Source organism: Vitis riparia, chromosome 3, assembly GCF_004353265.1.
Source record: "Vitis riparia cultivar Riparia Gloire de Montpellier isolate 1030 chromosome 3, EGFV_Vit.rip_1.0, whole genome shotgun sequence".
In the NCBI taxonomy this organism is placed as follows: Eukaryota; Viridiplantae; Streptophyta; class Magnoliopsida; order Vitales; family Vitaceae; genus Vitis; species Vitis riparia.
In genome coordinates this window covers 13,721,609-13,742,564 of record NC_048433.1, presented here as the reverse complement: position 1 = coordinate 13,742,564, position 20,956 = coordinate 13,721,609, and the positions used below count along the sequence as shown (strand labels likewise).

General features: G+C 37.7%; 1 protein-coding gene across 2 annotated transcripts in view; it reads right to left on the bottom strand.

The window, feature by feature from the left end:
• The window catches only part of LOC117911292, a 29,581-nt gene extending 9,332 nt beyond the window's left edge, over positions 1 to 20,249 (bottom strand). The window contains exons 1-9 of one of the 2 annotated variants that reach the window (XM_034825598.1): positions 20,103 to 20,249; positions 17,558 to 17,639; positions 17,412 to 17,473; positions 16,982 to 17,032; positions 16,831 to 16,857; positions 15,929 to 16,033; positions 1,696 to 1,803; positions 1,427 to 1,498; positions 1,281 to 1,331 (exon numbers count right to left, since the gene is read on the bottom strand). In XM_034825598.1, coding sequence (XP_034681489.1) covers positions 1,281 to 1,331; positions 1,427 to 1,498; positions 1,696 to 1,803; positions 15,929 to 16,033; positions 16,831 to 16,857; positions 16,982 to 17,032; positions 17,412 to 17,473; positions 17,558 to 17,630 — 549 coding nt within the window. In that variant the 5' untranslated portion in view covers positions 17,631 to 17,639; positions 20,103 to 20,249. Of the gene's footprint in view, positions 1 to 1,280; positions 1,332 to 1,426; positions 1,499 to 1,695; positions 1,804 to 15,928; positions 16,034 to 16,830; positions 16,858 to 16,981; positions 17,033 to 17,411; positions 17,474 to 17,557; positions 17,642 to 20,102 lie in introns of both variants that reach the window. The other variant, XM_034825599.1, reaches the window with a different exon arrangement.
• Positions 20,250 to 20,956: the final 707 nt, after the last annotated feature.

Genomic DNA, 20,956 nt, shown 5'->3' with positions numbered 1-20,956 from the left:
TGGTTTGATAAGTTTACTGTTGTGGTAGTTAAGGACCAAAAACAACCTTTCCAATTATTCTGTGTTTGTGTGATGCCAATCATGAAAGTAATATCATTTCGGTTGTCTATAAATGATTAATGGTATTGGAAAACACGAAATGCTTAAAATACACATTTCTCCTTTTTTTTCGATGGGTAAGAGCAATTGTATTAAAAGTGCCTAAAGAGCTTAAAATACGCATTTCTCTATAAAAGTTTTGGCCTAGTTGAGATATTTCTTTGCAACAGAAATTTCTGTCACAAAAAAGGGTTTTTCTCTCACAAATAAAATAAGTTACTGATTTTGTGGATGAGATAGGAATGTTAATAGCCATACCAGCTCCTATATCCTAATGTTAAATTTCACAGAGATAATCGTATACACTTGAGAGACCTGGGAAAATATAGAAGACTTGTGACAATATCTTATATTAACTCAGCCTGGTATCACTTTTGTTTTATGGGTTGGCAGTCAGTTCATGCAAAATGGACACCAACTGCATCTAAAAGTAGTTTTTATGTCCTGTGATATCTAATAGGTCCTCTTAGAGAAGTCTTGTGTTTCAACCTTTAATGATCTGGATCTTGTTGGATTTTCTGATCCTGATTAGGCTAGTGATCATTTAGATAGAAGATCAATTTCTTGTTATTATACTTTTCTAGGATGTAATTTAAATTTTAATGACATGGAAAAGTAAGAAACAAGGTGTGGTAGCCACATCCAGTGCAGAGACAAAGTATAGGATTACAGCTCACACAGCATGTGAGATGCATGGGTGAAATCCCTTTTATTAGAGACAGCCTTTCTACTGATATTCCAATGATATTATCCTATGACAACCAGTGACAGTATATATTGCCAGCTACCCAGTGTTCCATGAAAGGACCAAGCAGATAAAAGTTGATAGCCACTTTTGAGAGATTTTGTGATGAAGAGATGGGTTACAACAGTTTACGTAAACTCTGAAAATTAGTTGGGAGATGTTTTCAACAAAGCTTTAAGGAAATGAATGTTCTCCAGTATTTTGCAAGAAGCTGGGCATGATGCACATTTGTGCTCCAGCTTGAAGGAGAGTATTACAAAGTTTGGAACTTATATAATTGCTAAAAGTAAAAGGGTCATATTATAATTCAGAAAATAAAAGATCATAAAAGACTCATACCATGCCCTACTTTGATGTTGTTGGCTCTCATTCTCTTTATTAAACCACCGATAAATAAATAAATAAAAATGAAGAAGAAGATACAACACAAACTAACCTGAGCAAGGTCACCAGTGGCATAATCTCGGAACAACACATAACCATTTGGCTGGAAAAGAAAAAGAAAAGTTGCTTTCGTAATGTTTGAAGAGTAAAAATTAGATGTATAAATTGAGAAACATCTCACCAAGAGGCCTCCCTTACCTTGATAACTTTTCTGATATTCTGCAACACTAGAGGCATCTTCTCGGGGGACACTGCAGATAACACAAATATCTGCTTATAACAAGTTAGCTTGACTAAATAACAGATTCGCTTATTTCACAAGTAAAATGAGTGAAATGAAACACAAAAGTCAAAATGCTCAATTAAAATCTCCAAAGAGGAAAGCAATTATCCATTAGAAAAATTAAACAAACAGTTCTCAACCTAATTTTGCAAACTGCATAAATCATAGCTTTTTATTCCAGTACCATGGTTATAATGTCGACTGAAGAAGGCGAAATATGCTCGCTTAGGTCATCAACTGTCAGATCACAAACAAATGCACTAACCCGATTCTCTGTGAAGTCTTTATGTGTCTGCAATAACAAAAATGGTTCCATTCATGCAATTCAGGACATGTAAGCCAAATCAATATTTCACATTGAGACATGGACAATGTATAGTAACCAGCATCTGCTTTGAAACTGTCCTAAGTGTATCAAGATCAAATGCCAGTATTAAATTCACAAGTAATCCAATTTGAACCCACTAATTAGAAACTGATGTGTTAGAAAAAAATTGTTTATCTAGTATAACTTCAACTGAGCAAAGATAACTAAATAGTTATAACATGTGCCCAGGTTGGAAAACTTACTGCATTTGAAGAATAAAATTTTTGCTTTAACTTCTAAAATGCTCTACAACTCGAAGAAAGCAAACAAATCTACTCTGACATCAAATTTCAAGAATAAAACTTCCAAAGTAGAGATAAGTTCTAATCCAATCCTAGTATAATGAGTTTGATTAGAATTTCTAATAGAAATATGAGTAATAACAATAGGCTACAAGTAAAATTAAAGGTTTTAGAAAGATTTTCTTGAATGCAACTCAAATAATCTTCTAGATCTTATAGGTGAATCAACTCCTCCTCAGCCTACTTGTAAAAATGGTAAAACCTGGTAATACAATTAACTGCAAAACATTAAAAAGAGGCAACTGATAAATATTTAAGTATATTGTACAGTCCAATTCTCCAGGGTTGAAATGTAGACAATAGACAGATGTTTACCTCCTGTCTTTATATCAGTCATACCTTCTCCAAACCATATCAAATAGTACAAGCTAGAGTTTGTGGGTGGCTACTCAAGCAGTCAAATAACACAAAATTCAAAATTGTGGATGAGTTTAGCCCAAACTCCCAAGCATATGATGAGATACCATTAAGATCCAACAAATTTACAAGACCAAGTTTTTTACCTAAACCAAACAAACCATCTAGAAGCAAACAATTTCACTCTCATCATACAATTTACAAGGAATGTTAGCATCTTTTGTTGTTTGACAATAGCAAGAAGATAGTGTAGAAGTAAATCACATTATTCTGAACATAGAATTTTCTTATAGAGGTTGTAATTACATCTTCTAATTACATCTCAATTATCTTTGGACACCATTTAGAATTTTCTTTACTTCTCTAATTTGATTAGTTTTTTAATGTTTGACATGTTATGGAGAAAATTGATGTTGTTTCAATTAAATTTAGTGGAAAATATTATTTAAGATGGTCCTTCCCCCTTAAATATGACGTGGAAGGCCCATAGTTGTACAAGCTGCACTTAAGCCCAATGCTCAACTACTCTCTAATTATATAATGCCTTGCTTGCCAAGGCATGCACCTTGTTGGAGAGGCAAGCCTCGTCTATTTTATTATTTCCTTTTTAACACCTTATTCTTAACATTTCTGATGGTATATTTAAATTTACATATTTTCATTTATTTATTTTTTTGTTGAATGCTTCTTTTAAATGTTTGGAATCTTAAATTTTCCATTGCATAGATTGGTTCTTGGATCATATTTTATAAAATTGATATGATCCTAGGTTGTGTTTCACTCCACTCAATCACATATATTGTGTTGTGTGTTGCACCTAATCCTTAGAAGACTTTTGCGCCTTAAGTGTACCTTGCACCTTTTAAAACTATGGGAAACCAGGTCTCGAGGGCATTCTTGACAGGACAACTTTAAAACCTGTTGATGGTAACAAATTGATAACCACTTGGTCCTGAAATAATTCTAAGTTGGTTGAATCCAACATTAATCTGTCTCTATGACCCTTTACCATAGACTTGAACATGTGGAATGATTTAAAGAACTTTACCATCAAACAAACAAGGTTAAAAAATTTTATTTTGGGATTTAATTAGTGAAATATGAACAATGATAGAATATGTCCCAGATTATTATAATGGCAATCTACCTTATGGAGGAATGAGGTAGCACCAACATAACTTTCTTTAGTCATCAGATACAAAAAGATGCTCATTTTGGTTGGTTTCGATGAACCTAAGGCTTGAATTTTAGTTTGTTTGAGCAGCTCTAATGAATAAGGAGGCGCTACCTGATCTTAATACTTGTGCATAGAGCAGTTTTAAGAGATGAAATTCATCTACAATCTCAGCACATTCTTACCAAGGATTCAAAGTCTTCTTGCGTGTATTTGTAACACTCTTAGAACTTTACTCATTGAATAAGAGAAACCATCAATTTTTTTGGTATGAAACTGTTCATACTGCTATTCATATAATTAATGTACTTCCAACAAAACCTGTTTGGATAATATTTCACCCTATAAAATTCTATTTCTTACTTCACCATCTCATCCTCATCTTTGCATCTTTGGTTGTCTTTGTTTTGTTCATCTTTCTATGTTCCAAAGAACCCAATTATCTCCACAAGCCACTAAATTTGTCCTTTTTTGATAAGTAGTGACCACAAAGGTTTTTTTTTTTTTTTTCCTCATTTTAGAGGCCTGTCAAACTTGTACATCTCATAATGCTATTTTTCTTGAACCACTCCTATTTTATTCTCTCAGTCAAGATGCTTCTCCTTTAGATATTTCTTATCTTCCCTGATTTCCTAGTTCAGTGTCTCCTCTTCCCTATAGGTCTGTGCTCTAAGATGAAAGCTTCCACCTGTGGTTTCTCCTCTTGACCACCCACCATTGTCAGATCCTCTTCTCCATAATATTTCCACTACTGCACTACCACCTCCATGGTGTTCCTCTTGTATTTTAGATTACCTCCTTATCCCTTTCTAGCACCCTCAGGCTATGTTTAGTTGGCCAGATATAGCATAGGATAGGATAAGAGAGGAGATATTTTTTTTTTTTTTTGATAGATAAACATAGAAAAAATTTCATAAAAAGAGGGAAGCAAGAAGGCAACCCGAAGCATACAGGGAGTATACACGAGAAGCCCTAAAAACAAAAAGCACAAAGAAGCTTACACCCACCAACCCTCAATTAGAGCCCAACCAATCTACAAAGCTAAATAAGGAACGGGGCTCTCCATCTAACCAAGACTTCGTCCAAGAGAAAAGATTACAAACGAAAGAGGCTTTCAATCTTTGGATCGACAAAGCCTCATTATCAAACACTATCCTATTTCTTACTTTCCACATCGTCCAAAATAAACAAAGGGGAGCTGCCCGCCAGATTTTCCCATGCTTCTTGTCTACAAAGGAGGCGGACCAGCCAAGGAGAGTGTCTTTAACCGTGAGCTGAAGGACCCAATTAACTCTAAACAACGTAAACACAAGATTCCACAGCACCCTCGCCTTGGGACAATGGATAAGGATGTGGTTAATTGTCTCCTCGTCATTACAACATAAGAAGCATCTGTTTGCTAGAGACCAGCCCCGCCTTTTGAGAAGATCTTGGGTTAGAACCTTCCCCCAAGAAGCTTCCCAAGCAAAAAAAACCCACCTTAGTAGGCACGCAAGGGCTCCAAACGATTCGCCACGGAAACAGGACTGCACCACCAGAATCAAGAGTATTGTACAGGGATTTTACAGAGAATATCCCATTCTTAGAAGCATTCCACACCACACTATCCTCCATCCCAATGTTGAGTCTCTTACCTTGAAGGACCGAAAGGAGGCTCGCCACCGCCTCCAGCTCCCAGTCATTAAAAGATCTAGAAAAACGAGGAGACCATCCCCCCACATCCCCCATAGAATCCCAACAATCCTCTACCCACACATCTTGGGAAACCGCAAATGCAAACAAAGAAGGAAATGCCTCACAAAGGGGAATGTTACCACACCAAATGTCCTTCCAAAATTTCACCCTTCTACCATCCCCTACGGTGAAGGAAACGTTTTTAAACAACAGCCCGCCTTCCTTTCTGATTTCCTTCCACAACCCCACCCCAAAGCCTTCCCTAACCTCACAAGAGATCCATCCTCCTTCTTCTTCCCCATACTTCGTGCTGATAATAAGTTTCCAAAAAGACTCCCTTTCAGCCGCAAAGCGCCAGCTCCATTTACACAACAGGGCCCTATTGAGGGTAGAAAAATTTCTGATCCCCAAGCCACCCTTCATTTTATGAGAGCGAACCACATCCCATTTTACAAGGTGAGGCCTCTTTTCCAACGCACCCCCACCCCATAGGAAGTCCCTTTGGATTTTCTCAAGCCTCAATCTTACAACCCTTGGGATACGCATCAAGGACATAAGATAAATCGGCATGCTAGCCAAAGTGCTCCGAATGAGCGTGATTCTCCCCCCTTAGAAATGAACTGCCTCTTCCACAAAGCAAGTCTCTTCCTCATCCTTTCTTCCACACCATCCCACACAACCACCGATTTGTGAGGAGCACCAAGAGGCAGCCCCAAGTAGGTGGAAGGAAGAGAACCCACTTTGCAGCCCAATTCAGAAGCCAAGGCCTCAGCACTCTCAACTCTTCCCACCGGCAGAATTTCGCTTTTCTCCAAGTTGATGTTCAGACCAGAAATGGCTTCAAACCACATTAAAAGCCAACTTAGGACAGCCATTTGGTCTTGGGAATCCTTGCAAAAGACCAGCGTATCATCCGCGAATAACAGATGAGATACTTGAATCCCATTTCCACCCCTGCCCCTTAAACTGCAACCGGAAAGAAAGCCCCCCCTAACCGCTTTGTTGATGAGGCAGCTTAAGGCCTCCATTCCTAAGACAAATAAATAAGGGGAAATAGGGTCCCCTTGCCTTAACCCTCGAGTACTCTGGAAGAAACCCGCTGGCGAGCCGTTGATCAGAACAGAGAAGGATGCAGTGGAGATGCACCACCTGATCCAGCCGGCCCACTTCACCCCAAAACCCATCTTTTGCATCACTGACATCAGAAAGTCCCAGTTAATATGGTCGTAAGCCTTCTCCAGGTCAAGTTTGCATAACACCCCAGCTTCATCCCCTTTCAGCAACGAGTCTATGGCCTCGTTTGCAATTAACGCTGCGTCAAGGATTTGCCTTCCTTCAACAAAGGCATTTTGGGAAGGAGACACCACCTTACTCACTACTTTCTTCAACCTATTGGCTAGAACTTTGGCGAGAATCTTGTACAGCCCACCCACCAGGCTAATGGGCCTGTAGTCACGAAGATCCTCAGCCCCGCCTTTCTTGGGGACTAAGACCAGAAACGTGGAGTTAAGACTTTTAACGAATTTCCCCCTCTCAAAAAAATCCTTAAAGAATCCCATTATTTCGTCTTTGACAAAATCCCAACAAAACTGCCAAAAGGCAATGGGAAAACCATTCGGACCAGGAGCCTTATCTCCGTTCAGCTCCAAAAGGGCCAGATACACTTCTTCCAGGGAAAACATCTCCTCCAGCCTGGCAGCCTCCTCTCTACCAATTCTATCAAACTCCAGGCTGCTCATACTTGGGTGCCAGCCACCAGGGTCCGATAACAGGTCCTGATAGGCCCTCACCACTCCCCTTTGAATATCTTGATCGTCTAAAAGCCAGGTACCTCCGACTTTAATCTTTTTCAAACAATTCCTTCTACTGTTTGAGTTCGCCATCTTATGGAAGAATCCCGTATTCTTATCACCTTCCTTCAACCAAATTTGTCTTGATTTCTGCCTCCACGAGATTTCCTCCATAATCGCCCATTTTTTAAATTCCACCTTGGCCTCCTTTCTAGCCTCTAACTCCTGCTCGTTTAAAGTTCTCTGCCTCTCCTGCTCATCCCAGAAAGAAACTTTGCCCAAAGCCATCCTCAAATTCACCCCCACTTTACCAAAGACTTCCTTATTCCAATTCTTCAGCTTAACTTTTAAAGCCTTTAGTTTTTCTGAGAGGACAAAGCTATATGAGCCACTGAAATTAAAACCTTGCCACCAACCCTTCAGAAGCTCCTTAAATCCTTCCTCCTTCAGCCACATATTCTCAAAACGGAAAGGAATAGGACCTCTCCTAACTCCACCCCCATCTAACAGGATTGGGGAGTGGTCAGACACGGGCCTTGGGAGAGTGCACTGAGAAACTCCACCAAATTGATTTTCCCACTCCTCCGAAATCAGGAAACGATCCAGTCTTGACCTGGACTGGCCGTTTAACCCCCCACCCCACGTGTAAGGACCCCCCTGAAGAGGCAAATCTCTTAAGGCCAACTCATCTAGAACCTCCGAAAACCTCCTCATGGAGCCAGACATTCTTCCTGCTCTACTCCGCTCACTGGGAAATCTAATAACATTGAAGTCCCCACCGATGCACCAGGGATCAGACCACAAACCTCGAATTGCACCTAACTCTTCCCAAAAAGGTTCTCTAAGCCTTTTCGTAGTAGGACCATAAACCCTAGTGAAAAACCACATAAACCCATCCTCGCAGTTCTTAAAACGACACGAGATTGAGAAAATTCCCATTTCCAGGCCTACTAACTCCAACACTCTCTTATCCCAGAACACCACCACCCCTCCAGCTGCCCCTCTTGCATTTACAGCTCCCCACCCTAAGAATCTTCCCACGCCAAGACTGTGAATGACCTCTTGGGACATTTCTTGGATTTTGGTCTCCTGTAAGCACACCAAATCCACCTTTTGCGATCTGATTAGGGCCTTGATAACCTTCCTTTTATTCTTGTCATTAGCCCCTCTGACATTCCAGGATAGAATTTTCAACCTCATCTAACTATCGAGATTCTATCCCCACCAACTCTGGCCGCAGAATTCTCCTTTCTAGCCCCAGAGTAATTGATAGACCACTCAAGTTTTTTCAATTCCCTGTCAAACTTAGTGGTCCCTGACGAGCCCTTCTTCAAATTTTGCTCCCTTCTTCTCTTAGTCCTTAGGAGCAGATTTAGTATTTCACCTTCAAAACCGTCCGTGGGGAAGCCCAAGAATTTACTAAACCTCGCCAAGTAACTGTCGTCCCACCGGCACCCATCCAGATCCTGAAGCATCCCCTCAAACTCCTCCCCCGGACCTTCTCCAGCCACTAGCTTCTCTCCCCTAGAGGCAAGCACCCCATTGCTACCGTCAGCCAAGATGATACTCAGCGGATTCTGCTCCTCTTCGTTGACCTCAGAACCCGATACCCCGAAAGACCCCTCATTCAACGGCATCCGACCGAAAGAAGAAGGAGAAGGAGAAGAGAAATCATATCCTATCCCATGTTCGGTTGAACATAGGATAGGATAAGTTATCCCATCACTTATCCTATCCTATGTCCAACCAAACATTGGATAGGATAAGTGGTGGGATGTATTATCCACCCTTTTTTCTTTTTTATCTATTTCACATGGGATATGTTAATCCTATGGTAAGATATGGGATATACATATCCCATGTATCAAAAATTTATTTTTTATCAATTTTTTACTTTTTAATATATTCATTTTACAAAATAAAAATTTATATTATAAATTAAATCTATGATTAAAAAAGAAAAACTAAAAAAATATTTATAATATAATATTAATATATAATATATAAATCATTTTTATATATTAAATAACATAATATACAGATTTTTTATTTGTAAAATTTAAATATTTTAATCATGAATATTGTAAAACATAACAAAATTTTCATTTTTTTTAAATATAAAATATCTGAATGTGATATAATTTTTATTTTAAACATTGAAAATAATATATATTTCATATTATTTTTTATTCATTTTACAAAATATAAATATAATATAATATAGTATGGATACTCTACCATAAAATATTATATACATAGAATATGCATATCCAAGGATATCATATCCCATTGGAAATCATATCCTATCCAATGGGATATGATATCTTAGGATATACATCTCCAATCCTATCCTATCCTGCCAACCAAATGTAGCCTCAATCCTATTTCTATTCCTTCTTCCTATTCACAAGCCAAAGACTTACAATGTTGAAAGGATCCAATGATAGAAGAATTTGTTGTTCTGGAATCTAATCACGCCTGAGATTTTATTTCCTAACCTGTTGGAGAATCAACAATTGGTAGGTTATTACATTAAGGTGAAAATAAAAAGCTCATCATGTAGCTAGAGCCTTCAACGGGAATATGACCAATTATTAAGAAGCATCTGCACCTGTTAATGGCCACAATTCTCACCTTGTTTGTAGCTGCAGCTAGTCATAATTTGCCCCTCCAGCAAATGGATGTCTAAAATGACTTTTTGTGTGAAGACCTATAAGAGACAGCTTACATGTGGCCACCACCTGGATATGTTTGTCTCACAAATCATGTTTTTTGTCCATGAAAATCTTTTTATAACCTGAAATGTTCCCAGTGCATGATTTGAAAATTTTTGTGATACTCCTTTTTGTGCACGATTTCAGCAGAGCTCAAATGATAGTCTCATTTTATTCAATGAACAAGACAAGGTTGCACTATTCTTCTTGTGTTGATGATATGATTATTCATGCAAATGACAAGTCTAGTACTTCTGCACTCAAAACATATTTTATGAGTCATTTCAAAATGGAAGATAAGGGGTCATTAACCTATCGTCTTGAATTGGAATTTTCTCACACAAATGCCCAACATTGACATTAATCAAAGAAAGTATGTTGAGGAATCGCTCTCCTAATACACAACTAGAGTTGAATGCTAATTTGAAGAGATGAAAGTAGTCCTTTACCAAATCCAACTTGATACCAGCAACTTGTTTGCAGCTTGATCATCTCACCATGATTTGTCTTGATATTTCTCATGCAATGCAATGTGTTAGTAAATTAGTAAGCAATCTCACAAGCATCAATTTGCAGTCGTGTATTGAATCCTTCATTATCTATGAGGTACTCTTGAGCATGACATTTTTTACTCATCCACTTCCTCCACCCATCTTCAGGGTTTTGCATATGCAGATTTGGTTGGCTGTCTAAACACTAGGAGATCTACCACAGGCTGGTGCATGTTCTCAGGTTCATCACTTGTCTCTTGAAAGTGTTAGCAAGTTAAGGTTTTCAAATCCTCGGTTAAAACTAAGTATGGATCTGTGTGTTCTGTTAGTGAGGTTGATATACCTTCACAGGCTCCTTTGTGAACTTCATGTACTCATCAATGGCTCCACTCCACTATATATTGATAATAAAATTCTCATATAGATTGCCAATAATCTAGTCTATCATGAATGCATCAAGCACATTGAAGTAGATTGTTAATTCATTTTTTTAATATGTTCTTACCAAAACTCTACATCTAATGATCAAATTGCCGATCTCTTCATTAAAGCAAATACTTACTAACTATAAGAGATTGTAATAAGCTAATTCAGGTAGAGGACTTGCGGGTGAACGAACGATTGATTTCAATAGTTGATTTTTTCTTTTTTGTAGCCCGTTGTTTTTGCAATAATTATTATATATGGACGAATGCATAAGCAAGGTAGTCCTTTTCCCTACCTTTCTTTCTTACTTTTCTGTGCTTTATCCAATTACAGTATGTTGATGCATGCAATCCTTCCTTTAAACAGAAAATGCATTTTTTTTTTTTTTTTTTGATAAGTAAAAGAGAAGAAACTGTATTGAAAAGAAACACTAAAGCAATGACTCAAAATATACAAAAAAGGATGCACCCCCTTCCCAGTTGGGACAAAAAACAGCTGTCAAAAGCGGAGGAGCAAAAAAACCACCCTCACCGAGATCCTACCCATTCAATGAAACCAACTAAAGTCGAAGGACCATTTTGTATGAACAATTTCGTCTCTGACCAAAGAAAATAAACAAAAGAACTCTTAAGACTTTGGATGGACAGCACATCATCTTCAAATGCAATTCTGTTCCTTGCCTTCCAAACCGTCCAAAAAATACATAATGGGTCTGATCTCCAAACTTCCCTTCTCTTTTTTCCACAAAGGACCCGTTCCAACCCAAGAGCGTCGTCTTAACTGAGGCTAGCAGCACCCACTGCACCCCAAAAAACAACACCCAAAGAGTCCTTGTCTTGGCACAATGGAGGAGGATGTGATCTATCCATTCCGCATGCATTTGGCAAAGGTAGCATCTATTTGCTAAAGGTCATCCTCTTTTCTGAAGTTGGTCCAAAGTAAGAGCTTTACCCCAAGTTGCTTCCCACCCAAAAAAAACTCACTTTGGGTTGCACACAGGATTTCCAAATGACATTCAATGGGAAAGAGACTAAAGGGCCTGATTCTAGGGCTTTGTAGAGAGACTTAACAGAGAACTTCCCACATTTAGTCTCCATCCAAAGCACCCTATCTTCCACATCCCACTGAACACTCTTCCATTAAGGCCCAATAAAAACCTATGCACCTCATCCATCTCCCAATCATTTAAGGATCTAGAGAAAAGCGGACTCCAACTCCCCCTTCCCTTAGTGAAACTCCAAACATCTTTCATCCAGGCGTCCTTGGAAGCAACTAGAGCAAATAAAGAAGGAAAAGCAACAGAAAAAGGTGAAGCCCCACACCATCTATCCTCCAAAATTTCACCCTCTATCCACTGCCCATCACAAAGAGGAGTCTACTACTTACAACATGTCACTCCCTCCTAATTGTTTTCCACAACCCCACACCATACCCATCCCTCACTTCCTTGGAACACCAACCCCCCTTGCTCCTCCCCATACTTTCCCTTATCACTTGATTCCAAAAGGCCCCTCTCTCATTTGCAAACCTCCAACTCCATTTGCACAAAAGTGTCTAATTAAGAGAAGAACGACACTTCACCCCCAAACCCCCTTTTCTTTTGTCTAAGCAAAGAGACACCGATCTTACAAGATGAGGTTTTCCGCTCAAGAGCCCCACCTCCCCACAAAAAATCCCTCTGAATCTGCTCTAACCGTAATTTGACCGTCCTAGGTAAAGTAAGTACAGACATGAAATAAATGGGGCAAGCTAGCCAAAGTACTCCAAATCAAGGTAATCCTCCCTCCTTTGGAGATGTTTTGTCTCTTCCACAATGCCAATCTCTTTTGAAACCTCTCCTCAACTCCATCCCAGGCAGCCACGGACTTAAAAGAAGCACCAATAGCAATCCCAAATAAGAGGAGGGGAGACTCCTAACCTTACAACCAAGTTTTGCAACCAAAGCCTCCGCATTTTCCACACATCCCACTAGGATTAACTAACTTTTATCCAAATTAATTCTCAACCTTGAAATGGCCTCAAACCACATTAGCGTCCAACTTAAATATGTCATCCGATCCTGAGAAGCCCCCATAGAAAACCAAAGTGCCAACGGCGAACAATAAGTGGGACACCTAAGCCCCTTCACCACCTCTACCCCTCACCTTACAGGTCGACAAAAAACCCCCATTTACAACTCTCCTTGGAAGCTAAGTGCCTCCATAGCAATCACAAATAAGTAAGATGAGAGTGGGTCCCCCTACCTTAAACCCTTAGAACTTTGGAAGAAACTTGAGGAAGTCCTATTAACCAAAACAGAAAAACTAGCTGTAGAGATGCGCCACTACACCCACCGAAGCCATTTCTCCCTGAAACCCATCATACCCATAACTGAAAGCAAGAAGGACCAACCCACATGATCATACGCCTTTCTATATCAAACTTGCACATCACCGCCCCCTCATTGCTCTTCAAAATCAAATCTAAGACTTCATTAGCAACAAGGACAGCATCTAGGATTTGTCTACCCTCCACAAAGGCATTTTGGGCCTTGGAAACCACCTTACCCACCATTAGCTTTAACCTATTGGCTAGCACTTTAGTCAGCCACTTGTATAGTCCTCCCACCAAACTAATTGGCCTGAAGTCCCTTAAATCTTCCACTCCCCCTTTTTTTGGGATCAAAACTAGGAAAGTTACATTCAAACTTTTAACAAAGCAGTTGTGGTCATGAAACTCCTTGAAAAACCCCATGACCTCCTCCTTCACAAATCCCCAAGAGGATTGCCAGAAAGCCATAGAAAAACCATCAGACCCAGGCGCTTTGTCCCCACTAAAGCCCTTAAGAGCCTCAAAAACCTCCTACCCAAAAAAAGGCTCCTCCAACCAAGCAAAAGACAGGCCACTAATATCAAGCCTGCACCCTCCTATAGTAGACAGCAGAAACTTAAACTCATTCACTGCTCCTTCTTTGATCTCATTCTCCTTTGTTAACCAAGTGCCATTGATTTTCGAGCCATTGAATTCCTACTCCTGTGTGCATTAGTCATTGTGTGGAAAAATCTAATGTTTCTATCCCCCCTCTTTTAGCCACACTTCCCTTGATTTCTGCCTCCAAGAAATTTCTTCTAGGAGAACCCTTTTTTTAAAATCCTCCTTTGCACCTCTCCTAGCTTCCAACTCATGAACAGCAAGTGGTCGAGCTACCTCTACTTTGTCTCAAAAGTCCACCTGATTCAAAGCCAAAACCTTATTAAATTCAACTTTACCAAAGACATTCCTATTTCAGTTTCTCAGTAATGGCTTCAAGGCTTTCAACTTCACAGCCAAAACAAAACTAGCAAACCCACTAAAATTGAGACTCTTCCACCAAGCCTGTAACTTATCCTTGAAGCTTTCCTCCTTCAACCACATATTCTCAAATCTAAAAGGCATTGGACTCTCCTCACGCCTCCCCCATCTAGAAAAATTGGAGAATTATCTGAAATCGGTTTTAGGGGGGGACACACTGAACAACCCCTATAAAGTGACCTTCCCAATCCTCCGAGACCAAAAACCAATTGAGCCTAGAATTAGACTGATTATTCAACCCCACCCCCGCCAAGTGCAAGGACCTCCTTGAAGAGGTAGGTCCCTTAGCTCTAAATCCTCGATAATCTCAAAGAATCTCCTCTTTGAAGAGGTTAATCTGCCTCCCTTGCTACACTCATAGGAAACCAAACTACATTAAAATCGCCTGCCACACACCAGGGGCCTGCCCACAGCCCTCTTATAGCACTTAGCTCACCCCAAAAAACTGCCCTCTCCTTTTTCAGAGTAGGACCATAAACCCCTATAAAATTCCAACAAAAGTCATCTTCATAGTTATTAAACCGGCATGAGACTGAGAAAATCCCCTTCCACTTCCAACAATTGTAACACCCTATTGTCCCAAAACACCAACACACCACCGAAGGCTCCCCTCGAATTAATAGCCCCCCATTTTAAGCATCTACCCACTCCAAGGCTCCGGACTATCCTTTTCGACATCTCCTGCATCTTAGTCTCCTGCAAGCATACTAAATCCACCTTGTGAGACTTAATCAACGCCTTAATCACTTTTGTCTTATCACTATCATTGGCCCCTCTTACGTTTCACGATAAAATTCTTAGCTTCATAAAGCAACCTATATTTTCCCCGCACCCCTCTCTACTCTAAAGGACCTTAGCTTCATGAACACTCTAGTTTTTTCAATTCCCTCTCAAATCTTGAGATCTTCTGGACTTTCCTTCTTTTTCCAGCCAAATTACCCTTGAGCTCTTTCCTTTCTTTGATCCTTTTCAAAAGCAACAAGATCTCCCCCTCAAATCCCTCAGTAGGCATTCCCAGGCAACAGCAAAAAGTGACGAACTACTACTCATCCATGACTCCAAAGCACTCCCCTCATCCTCCTCCAACCTCCTTCCCAAATCCCTTGCCGGTTTAAGAGCTATGAGGATGACTTTAGCTCCAATAATTTGCATTTAGCTCCTTTCATTACAGTAACACCAATAGAAGTATGCATGTAGAAATATAAATTGTAGCACTACTGTGTTACTGAATACACTCACAACTTAAAAAAGGATAGGTTGAAAAGTTTATACTCTGCAAAAGGATGTGGAGATCCTTGTGTAAAGATTCCTTGTATAGTAGAGGAGGCCATCCTTATTAGGATCAGGTTTTTTTGTAATCGTGGGGAGGATTCCTCATCCTTCTCATGCTTTCATTAATATAAACATCTACTTCTCTTGTTTCTAATTAAAAAAAAAAAAAAAGTTCATGCTCTGCACGTGAAATGTCAAAATGGATTAAAATGATTCTGTTTCTACTTTGATCAGCAAGATTTTAATGTCTTCTATCGTAGAATTTGAAGCAGTTAACATGCAACTATGGTGCATTGGGACAACACTTAACATTAGAAAATTTAAGTCATATGGCTGATCAACTTTATTTTCAGTATTTCTTAATCTAGAATTTCAGAACATGCAATTCAATAACTCTGCTATACTAGACTCATGTTATGTTAAGTGTAAAATTTTCAAATGCATGAGATCATAACTGTCCCACAATGAATCAGCAATAAAAAGTCCATATTAAAAAGAAAAGAAGGAAATAAAATGAAACCTTAACCAAGTCAACGGCACGTGGTGAGAAATCACAAGCATGAACAAAAATATCTGGATAGGTAGCAACTAAAGGAAAGATGGTATTTCCAGCTCCACAGCCAACCTGCTTATCAGCAACAGTTATCAGTAATCCAGTATTGTACCAACTTAATAAAAGAAGCATTTTAAGGAACTCCAGTGAAGGATATAAAAACTAAAAATGGTGAATCGCATCATAAAAGTTACGATGAAAAATACTCATCTATATCATGTGAAAAAAAAATAATGGAAGAAAAATACAACTGGATCATTCTCTGGGTGATGGTCCCAAAGAAACAGATATGGACTCTAGAAGCTATGATTTTAAGCCATTTAACTAAAATGAACTATTAATTGAAGGCAAAGCATGAATACTAATTCTTTTTTTTTTTTTTGGGCCCCTTCTTTTCCTTTTTTTTTTTTCTTCTTTTCTTTTTTTTTTTTTCTTTCAGAGGGGCATTAAATTATACTGCCTTCAACCAAATCCAAACGGATATGAAGTCCTTCATCACATGATTGTCATCAACAATAAAGAGGACATCTCCCTCGGAAAAAAAATAAAAAGGAGATTATATAATATGATTATAGCAATAACCCATCAAATCCAAACCAGAATTAAAGAAATTGGGAGGTGAGTAATGGACTTCTCACATTGTAATTCAGCTCAATTGACCCAAATCATAGCAATACATAATCATGCAAATATATAATACCATCAACACTGCCTGCTGATCAAGATCTTAATCAAGTCATTATTTGATGTGATTGATACATGCAATTATAAGTAGCCACTTTACAATTCAAACAAACAAAAGGCAGGCTTTCATGCATTCAAAGAACATAATAAAAGGCAGGCATGAAAGAGGAAATGAAGTAATTTACCTCCAGAATCACTTTTCTTCCTGCTCCCTGAAAATTCCAAAACAATAAACATTCAAACATATGAAAAAAGTAGTCCACTAAAATCATTTTAAGGGATTGATAAAGTCTACAAATCAAAACTAAAATACTCTCATTGTCAATTTGGACTCACAGAGAAATAGTGGCCCCACTCCTTGTCCAAGTAGTGTCGGTCCTTAAAAAACTGCACAAAAAATATAAAATAGCCACAATCATTATCATCACCACTAAAATTATTGGAACATAGATCAAAACAAGAACTAGACACTGTTTGGGAATTTCAGGATGTAAGCCAACTTTGGTTCACACACCCCTCTGATACAAGATAATTATCAACTCAAAGTTGGTTTAAAATTCATTGCATTGAGTGTCACTTAGAGAAATTCTGACCCCAAATCATTATATATTAACTAAGAACAACATAAGAAGTGGATCCTAATATTAGGGGCTTTCCAAACTGCCACCTAATGTGCAGGAAATGGCACCAAAGACTGCTACTGCTACTGCTACTTCCTTTAGAAATAGCTATAATTAGAAAATTCAGAGTGATAACGGAAGCTGACTCTGTCTTGATGTCGCTTGTAGAAGACATCCCAATACTTCTTAGCCTCCCTTTCATACTTCTCTGCCAAAGAAAAACACATCTAAAATGAAAAAACATACAGATATGCATGGTATATATACAATGAGATGGGAGTCAAAAAGAGACCTCTCCAGAAAGGGGAAACTCCAGTACTAGATGTAGAGTATATCTGTAACCTTGATGGTTGTTGTTCTGCCATTGCCTAGGCCTCTTTGTGGTTATATAAACAGAAAGCATTAACTTAGATTAGGGGTTTAAACTAAAATAACCAAAAATAAGTACATCAGATCAACTGTCTAATCCTCACATGGTGAAATGAACAATTTATTGAGACTTGAGATCATACATTGATGCACTCAAAAGGGAGATCTACTAGCAACTAAAAATTACACAAGCACACATATGTGCACACACAAACACACATATCCTAAGAAAAGTAGAAGCAAAGTTAAAAACAAAAAATACCCCTATGTTATCACTATAAAAAACAAGACGTAAAATCAGTAGTAATCTTGAGCAGTGTCAAAAAATAACTGAGCAAATTATTTGAGATACTAATTATAGATTTACATTGGTGCATTCATGCTTCCAATTCCGTTTTTAGTATCAAACAGCAAAATTCATTGGTTGAAGTGAGTTCCAAAATATTTAAAATCACTTAAACATTTAAAACATGCTAGTTAAAACAGCAACTTGACATCTGTACAATTATAATGCCAAATGTAACTTCACCATATGTCCTCTCACTTCCCTCTGCTTATTCCCAAAATGCCATTGTTTAAAGGTGTCCTTCACTTCTATTAAATGGCCCTACTAATTAATGCAAAAAACCCTTTTTGTGAATCATTTCCTCTTCACAACACTATAGTTCATTCCTATTTGAAGCATTTTTTTTCCTAATTGTCCACATGCTGCTCATTTTTTCCAATGCTAATTTAAAAAATTATCATTATCTGCTAACAATATATATATATCTATATATAACAATATATGATAAATAATTTAATGCAGAACCATTCATGAAAGCTGATTAAAAATGTATTTCAACAAATTCCTTCTACTATTTCCCTCATAGTCACCACCTGTGCCAGGCCACCACCACCCACCACTACCACTAGCATAATCAACAAAACATCTTGTTTTAATTGGATCTGCCATCTTCAAAACACAACTATAAACATGCCAGGCAAAGTTTAGTCATAGATTTACTGCACATAACACAATTTCAATTATCCTTTAAAAAACTGGATATGATACTTTTAAGTTAATTCACATAAATGTTTATAAACAAAAGAAGAAATCAAACTATGATGGTTAAATCAAATGCTATTAGGGAAAAAGAAGCAAGAAGAAAACCAAGTACTAGGAAATCCAAGAGCCTTTATGTTCACCCAGCCTTTTTCCCACATCCTTAAAACCAAGGAAATCAAGCAAGCTAACTAAGATGCAAGTTTGGATTCAACCCTTAGCTATAACCAACCAAGTGAATATAATGCAAAGTAAGGATTCAGGTTATAATTTGAGAGTTCAAATATATAGGCGTCATTTTGCTTGTCTTTCTTCCAAGCATAAAAAATTCTAGAGAACAAAAGACCATTACAAAATGAAATATTTCATCTTTTTACAAAAAAAGAAACTTGAAATGATAGATGTACACTTTCAATGATCATGGTTTCTTCCAACTAACAAGCATAAATTCAATCATTTCATGGGAAAAGGAAAATCTGCCCCAAAAAGACAAGCTATAAATTATTATTTTCCCTTCATTACTACTGAACAAGACAAAAACTTGTTCTTTTATAACTAAAGGAACTGGACATCCTGAATTTCCCTTCTGGTTGTTACCTTTCTTTCCCATTTAAATTATTATGAAAGATAAAGAACACGATATTGCTTATGACAGCCCCTCCTACATGTAGAGGAAGAAGTTCTTGCAATGGACGAGCTGTTGGCAGTATCTGTGGCCTTCCATTGTGCATGTCTTACATCCCACTTTTCTAAACGAGGCTTGCTGCATGCGCTATAAATTCAAGCAGGGTTGATCTATTATGTATTTGTAATACATGTTGCTGCTGTCTGAGTGGCCCTTTTTGCATCTACTAACCAGAATTTATCCAATCCATTTTGCCCAATTGGCTGTGATTGAGTGATTATTGCAGTCCTGGAATGTTTTAGAGCCTCTCATCAAGCCTAACGCTCACCAATGCAAGGTTGTAGCAGAAAGTAGAAAACAACATGATTGTTCTCATTTCCTGTTTAATATACAATGGGGTTTGTGGGTTTTGTTCTCACAGCAATTCCCATAAATAGATAAATTATCAGGATACTTTTGGCATGTGGGAATAAGAATGGCAATAGGATGGGAATGAAGGGGAATCAAAATCCTAGGATTTGCTTTCATAACAATGAATTTTTTATTCCTATTGCCATTCTTAAAAACAATCCAAACAAGCTAATGAACATGAAATGGAATTGATTTCCCATTCGACCATTCTTTATTCCAGCATTCCAAAGCAGCATTGGAGAATGAACCCAGAACATCTCTATGAAGCATTTCTTCAAACACGAAGATGGCAATATCCAACACAGCAATTCGTTTAGGAAATTCGTCAAAAATGAGCAGTTTTTCGTCAACAAATAACATTTCAGATGGACCACTGAAGAAACTCACCTTTGGGCACAGTGATTTGGTAATAGTCTCCGCAGGAGTACTGGCTGGAGTTGGAGCAGGCGACTCTGTTGTCAAACGACTTCGTTTCGAGAAGACTGCTGCTTTGAGGAGAGGCGTGAAGGCAAAGGACCGCTCTCACAGAAACCTACTGCGAAGGAAGAGGAGAAGAGATGGAAACATAAAATTTCAAAAATAATTATATATTAATTAATCATTAGTATACTAAACTTAAACATATTGTCAAAATAATTAATATATTGAGTTAGAAAATGTTTCTCTTTAGAAAAAAAAATTCTCATAATTTAATTAAAATACTTTTAACTATAGAAGTTAAATACTATTATCCAAAATTTTGGATGAAAAAAGAGACGATTAATTTTTTTATTTCTTAAAAAAATGCAAACCTATAAAACAATCTAAAAAATTGATTTAGGTAATAATTCCCTTTAAAAAACTAATCATAATTTAATTAAATAATAATAATATTTTAGAACAATATAATTTTTCCTCTCTTAAAAAGTCATTACTTAGATCCATCTATATCCATCGGCTATTTAATAAATTATTCATTTATTATTATATGAGGCCTTTTGTACTAGTTAATGTAGGAAAACTTGAATCCCTCTATTTCTTATACCCAAATTAGGTTAGATGTATACAAATCTTCTTAGGCTTTTTTTTTTTAAATCTTATAGGCAAGAGAAAGTTCGAATCTAAATGATAACATTATCAAAGTAATTATACAGATACATTAGGTACCCTTTGTTATGATAGAGCTTGATATCAAGTTTTAACAATAATAATTTACTTATATTTATTTAATAATTTTAAAAAGTTGAACTTAAAACAATAAA